This window comes from Populus nigra, chromosome 1 (genome assembly GCF_951802175.1).
Source record: "Populus nigra chromosome 1, ddPopNigr1.1, whole genome shotgun sequence".
In the NCBI taxonomy this organism is placed as follows: Eukaryota; Viridiplantae; Streptophyta; class Magnoliopsida; order Malpighiales; family Salicaceae; genus Populus; species Populus nigra.
In genome coordinates this window covers 16,114,479-16,120,946 of record NC_084852.1, presented here as the reverse complement: position 1 = coordinate 16,120,946, position 6,468 = coordinate 16,114,479, and the positions used below count along the sequence as shown (strand labels likewise).

General features: G+C 34.4%; 1 protein-coding gene across 5 annotated transcripts; it reads right to left on the bottom strand.

The window, feature by feature from the left end:
* LOC133687418 (thymidylate kinase) lies at positions 1 to 4,317 on the bottom strand. Of its 5 annotated transcripts, none has more exons than XM_062107042.1 (8): positions 3,614 to 4,317; positions 3,422 to 3,475; positions 3,225 to 3,280; positions 2,722 to 3,078; positions 1,540 to 1,651; positions 1,394 to 1,453; positions 707 to 811; positions 1 to 385 (listed from the first exon to the last, which is right to left on the bottom strand). In XM_062107042.1, the coding sequence occupies exons 3-8, from the start codon at positions 3,251 to 3,253 to the stop codon at positions 269 to 271; spliced, it is 780 nt and encodes a 259-aa protein (XP_061963026.1). In that variant the 5' UTR covers positions 3,254 to 3,280; positions 3,422 to 3,475; positions 3,614 to 4,317; the 3' UTR covers positions 1 to 268. The 5 variants fall into 5 exon arrangements, with proteins under 5 accessions (XP_061963026.1, XP_061963024.1, XP_061963025.1 ...); XM_062107040.1 differs by having other exon boundaries at positions 3,229 to 3,280; XM_062107041.1 differs by having other exon boundaries at positions 3,225 to 3,475.
* Between the last annotated feature and the right edge of the window lie 2,151 nt (positions 4,318 to 6,468).

The window sequence follows — 6,468 nt, the reverse complement described above, 5'->3', positions numbered from 1 at the left end:
TTTAAGATCCAGAACTAGAAAGCTTAATTATTCAGGAAGGCCTTCAATGATCCACACAACATCAAAGCAAAAGAGATAACTATTTTACCAGACGTTAGCTCAGGATGAAAAATAAACCATAATGTTATGCCATCATCCATGTATAAGGAAAAGGAAGGCTGAAAACAATATTTGAACACGAATTATAAAACACAACCAACCACACATCATCGAACATTTGAGTTGCTTTTGTCAGATAAGCATTTAAAACCATCCTCCAAGATAAAAATTAACGAGACCAAAGATAGGAGAGGGGTCTCCCTCTTTCACATGCCATGACATGATCCAGGACAGCATCTTGCAGTTGTTTCTCAATATCTTCAATGGGTTGGCAAGCATCAATGACCTGCATTCATATCAGACCAACATTTAGTGTTCAGAACAAGCTTCTACTTTGTGGGAAAGGAAGCTAGGGAAATGAAAATGAGAGCGAATTTATATTGTAGAACAGTACGAGGGCGGTAAGACACTTAAGCCAGCAGTAATTATAACTTATATGCATTGCTTGGGAACTTCCGCATAACTTCAAAAGTGCCCATGTTAGGTGAGAAGGATAATGAAAGCTTGTGTTAAATAAAGGCTTCAGGATTGAAGGTGATAACCGATGGCATCAAAATCAAGAAGCTACTATGCAGGTCTGATTATTACAGCAAAAAGAAAGAATTACCTTCCAGGAGGAATCACACAGGGCCTGATAGCATTTTGCAACTTTTTTTTGAAACTCAAGTTGCTCGTATCTTTCAACTCCGTAGCCTCCTCTTTCGGCAGCTTTCTGATGATTTAGAATTAACATCATAGTTTTAGGAATTATTCGGAGAAAAAAAGATAGTTCACTAAGTACATAAGCCCAAATCCTGAACCTTAATAATGAAAGAAACAAAGTTTTCATTTCATGTTCTAAGTCAATGATTCTAGATGGAGGAAAGGAAACCAATATATTACTATCCATATTCCAGCAGTAAAATAGGCAAACTTCATTCCTATCAGTTAAACACCATTTAAAAATGGTGTATCTACAATATTGATTATGCCTCGTGTCTTCTGAGTGTTCATTTACCATAACTTTCCATGACCCCCTAGAAGATCTATGTATGTGGTGTGTGTATGACATAATATACCAAACCAGTCTTATATCAAATGGCCACACAAATGCTCATGGTATTTTTTGATATAGCTATAGGCACTCAACTGCAATTAGAACCATCAAAGCCAGTTAATTTTCAGCAGGAAAGTCCTGCTAGAAGAAAAGGTCTGCTTTATTAGGGGTGTCTCCGTTTCTGACATCTAGAGTGATCATGTTTAAACCTTAGCAGTATTCCACGTCTAGAGAAAATGGTTGTGGTCTACAGCTCACCTCTGGTGGTATGTCAAGGTACAAAACAATATCCGGAGCCAGCAAGCCAACCTCTGGTGCCTGCAAATTAAGATCATCTCATTGAATTCACCTTGACAACCACAAAAGACAAAGCACCTTTTAAAAAAAATTCAATTTGAATTCACCTTGCACCATTCAATATCAAGTCCTTTTGCAGATGAAAAGGCCACTCCAGAATAAGAATAACGGTCAACAACAAGAGTGGTTCCATTTTTCAGTTGAGTTTCCATCAATGATCTGCAAAACCATTCCAAATACACGTTTTAAAACTATGTGAGCCCATGCTTATGTGACATGTACCACTCTTTTTCCCATACAACAGATTTTAAGAAGATACGAGTGCACTTTCATGAATAAGGGCTTGCTAGCATGAAATATGCATCAAAAGGAAATTGACATTTGAGAAAATCCATCCGATCTAGAAAATAATTCATTGGAATTCTGCAATGAAATCAACTTGAATCAATGACAATCCAGAACTCACTTCATATTGATTTTTTCCTAACGCTAGCTTCAAACTTCTGGGAATCAAAACTCTTGTGAAGTGAAACCTCAACAGTTACTCTAAACAGCAAAGCGTATCATCATCCAAACCTCAAGAACATGGTTGTGTCATCAAACAAGCCATTATGCTAAACTTTTAGAACACATTTCCAATGAAATCTTATTTGATCAAATTTTGAGCATCAGCCACGAATTCAAGGAAGCTTAATATAACAAATCTCAAATATTTAACCGTCACCAAAAGAGGATTTTTTACCTCCTGCTAAGAAAAGTGCTTCGGTCTATTTCAAAATACTTCAATTGGTACATGCAAAAAATAGACCTGAAAGGGAAGCAGGTAAGCTGAAGACTGGCCAAGTTTGCCTTGGCCAGTAGTTGGAAAGAAAGAAAGAGGGTCTTGGGGGAATAAATCTTCAGTTTTTTCCTCTTTCGATTACACGCCAATTCTGACTGACGAGAACAGGGCCATTCAGTAGTTATATTTCTTGGAATTTAACTCTTTAAAAAATAGGGGGGGGGGGGGGATTATGAAACACACTTGCGCATGCATTTTCTTATTGTTTTTGTCAAGGATTTAGACAATGGATAATCCCAAATAGAAACCAAGGTGGGTACAAAATTGCTTATTTTTTTGAGATGCACATTAAGAAAGTCCCAGATAGCCCTGGAGAAACCAAGAGAGTATAATGCTATCTGATTAACCCCCCCCCCCCCAAAAAAAAAAAAAAAGCACCAAAGCTAGAGGTCAGCTTAAATTCTCATAAATATAGGCAATCCATGCAACCCGTGATAATAAAACATACCTCTTTTCCCATCTATTTGCACTGAAAAGGAGATGGATCGTGCGATCATCCAAGTGTGACTTGTTCGAAAGATATCCAGATATCATTTGTCCAACACTAGTACTCCTATCAGGAAATCTCCATAATTCAGTCGAATGCCCTAGTCCCTCCAAGTAAGACAGTAATCTACTAGATTGTGAAGTCTTTCCGCTACGATCCAATCCTTCTAAAACTATCAAGGCACCCCTTGACTCACTGCTGCTAGCCCTCAGGTTGCAATTACTACTGGATTCCATTCTTATTGAGCTAACACAACACTTGTTGGGATGGTCAAGGCCAAAACTCAATAACCTCCTTGCTGTTAAAGCCCTCAAATTTCTAAATGCAATGTATGTAAAAATAGGTTAGATAATAGCATATTGACAGTAAAGGAGAAGTTTCAAATCCGAAACAATCGCAGTTGCTCTTATAACTTAAAAAAGGATAGGAAAAAAGAAGCAAAAAATAGGTGAGAAAATATATACATACAAAGCCTTGGTAAAAGAGCAGGCATGTATCATGTCCCTCCGAACTTAATAGCCTATACAGTCAACAAAGCAAATAAAAAAACGTGGGTTTAAACCCAAATCACTAGCTAAATAAAGGCAATCAATCTCAAATCACGTTGTATTCCTCCTTCAACGCCTAAAATAGCTTTCCATCATTTTAGATCTAAAAGCACCTGATTTTAGTTTAGTTTAGTTTAGTTGCCCGTGCTTGTGGAGTTGAGCCTAGCCTGCAAATGAAAAGGAAGCAAAGCAAATCCAGAAATTACAAGTAATAAATTGTTTTAAAATGAATAAAAACCTAATTAGAGTGAGAGATCGAACAAAATTGACATGAAATTAAAGGAAAAAGAGATCGGAAGACATACTGTAAAAGTGAGTTTTGATTTTCCAAAAGCTTCGATGAGCTATGGAGTTCCGGATTCAAATTGGGAATTTTTTTAACATCAGAAGCAAGAAACGGCGCTGAGAAAGAGAACGAGACGTGCCTGAAGTGAGAATCAATATCACCTGCAAAAATAAAAACTAAAAATCCACAAAACAATCACGGGGTATTTTATCTTCTTCCCGATTCTCTACTATCTCAGTCTCTCTTTTTTTGTTGCAGCTGCAGGTGTGAGCGGCGTTGGATGGCTGTCGCGGTGTAGGTGTTGGTGTCGGCTGGTGGTGTCAATTGCGCGGAAGAGGCTGCTGTGGAGGTTGTTATGGAGGAGATCCGTGGTCTCTGTTTTATGGAGAGAGAAAAAAGTGTCGGTCTTGAGGCAGAGACCAAGGAAAGGAAAGAGGCGGCTCTGGTCAGCGGAGTCGGTTTTGCTGATGGTGGCTGGTTTTGGGTTGTTGTGGCTGATGGTGTTCGGGTCACAGTAGCTCACGATTGAGAGGAGATGGCGAGAGGAAGATGGAGATTGTATGGTCAAGGGCTGGTGAAGGTGGCGACTGACGGTTAAGGGAGAGAAGGAGGCTGGTGTTGCTGTTGTGGCGGGAGCAAGGAGACTGCGGGGTGATTTTGATTTTTTAGTCTAAAAAAAAAAGCGTTTTACTCTGCTTCATTTTTTTTTAGGGGGGGTGTTTGTATTTTGAATTTAGCAGCGAGAGATCAGGTGGTATGTACTAGATACATGGCTGTGATTTGCCGTGGATTGTGCTGATTTTATTTTTTTTTGCAGTGTAAAAAACAATTTATGACTTTATATCATAAAAAAAATTAAAAAATAATAGTTGTCAATCCTTAAAATAAAAATATAAAATAATGAAATTAATAAAAAAATTGAAAAACAAAATATCAGCAAAATCAAGTGAGTTTGTCAAAATCTACAAGTAGAACCAATCAGATAATTATTATTTAATAGGTGGTCCGTACTATGCTGCGGACTTATAATTTTTTTATCTCAAAAAAATATTAAGACAATATATATTTTTTAAAAAAAAATAAAATTTAAGATTATGATCATTGATTTGAGATCCAAAAATATTAAAAAGCAGTGAAAAAAAAGATCGAGCCAAACCTGATGAACTTGTTGAATCCATGACTCGAGACATGATATCAATATAACTCAATAAAAAAAAGATAAATAAACAAAAAATACTAATTTCCAAAAAAAAATTCCTTCAAATCCTCAAATTAAATGTCAGTGATACAATCAACAAATTTAATTTAATAAAAAACTAAAATAAGGCCAACCATATTTTTCATCGAAGAAAAAATATCAAAACAATACAAACCTTGTAAACCCAGGTTAAACTCTCAAATCCGCAATCCATTAAATTCTTGACCCGAGCTCAACGCCTAAAAATTAAATATTGGATGATAAAATTAATTAATTAATTCAATTCAATTCAAAAACAAAATTCCTTTAGAAAATCAAAATTTAACAAAGACAAAAAAAAAAAAAGCAAAGCGACCTATGCTATTTTAAAATTGAATACAAAAATCTTATAGAAAGCGAATAAAAAAAATAATAGGATGGAAAAGGATGCGAAAGGATGGGAAAGGATGGGGGAAAAAGCTTTAAAAAAATAAAATAAAAACCCATGAAACCCGCATCCATGTCAACTTCATAAATTGGAGTCAATTTTTTAAACCTGTAAATCATTAAATTCTAGACTAGGACTCAACTAAAAAGTTTAATACCTCATCTAATTAAATGTTGAAAGATGAAATGAAAAAAATCAATCTAAAAAAATCTTGCAAGGTCAAAAAAATACAATAATAACAAAAGTTAGATTTGACAGGAAAAAAACAAAAAGAATGATGAAATTGCCAAAAAGACAATTGCAAAAACCATCTAAAAAAATAGCAATAAAAAGACATGAACCAAATTTGATAGTGATATCTATTGGGGTGAAATTAAAAAAATCTTAATTTAATAGAGTATTTTTAATTAAAAAAAATTGCAATAAAGAGAACAACGGTGAAAATGGAAAAACCCCTTAATTCCATAAATTATTTAAAAATTTAAAAATTGTAATGAAGAGAATAAAGATGAAATCTTTAGTATAACAAACCTTAAGAGTTGATTTGATTTTTTTTAAGGCTAACACGAAAATCAAGTAGGAGAGAAGGAAAAAGAAAACAAAAACAAAAGGCTACACACATCACTCTAGTCACCATCAAGCTAGACATGTCGCTTATTCGTGGAGGAGATGCTAAGATGTTTGATCATCCTGCACCTGAGATAACCCTGCATAAAGAAAGGTGAAAAAAATAGCAACACTTAAGGGTCAGTAATTTAATAACAAGAGATAAAATTGAATAAAAAATCAATTAAAAAAAACTCAAGTTAACTCATGTTAACTCGACTACCTTACGACCTGAGATATGAGATGGGGATAACCCCACAAAAAAAATGAACAAATCACAAAGCTCATAACCCAATAAGTCAATGTCAAATGAAAAAAATGAAAACAAAATTCTAAAAAAGAGTTTTAAAAAAATATCGAACTCAAACCAAGTAAATCCTTAAAACTGGTGGACTGGATCATAAGAATGAGACAACCTTGTAAAAGGCATAAATAATTACAAAGCAAAATCCTCTATTATAAAAAAATTAAAAAAAAACGAGAACCAAATCTTGCACAAAAAATAATTGAAAGAAACCAATTAGGGATTAAATTGAAAAAAAAATAAATGAAGAAAATGATAGAAAAAGAGTAATGAAAAAAATGAGGATCAAAATTTGAAAAAAATAAATTAAAAAAATAAAGGACAAAATCAAAAAATTAA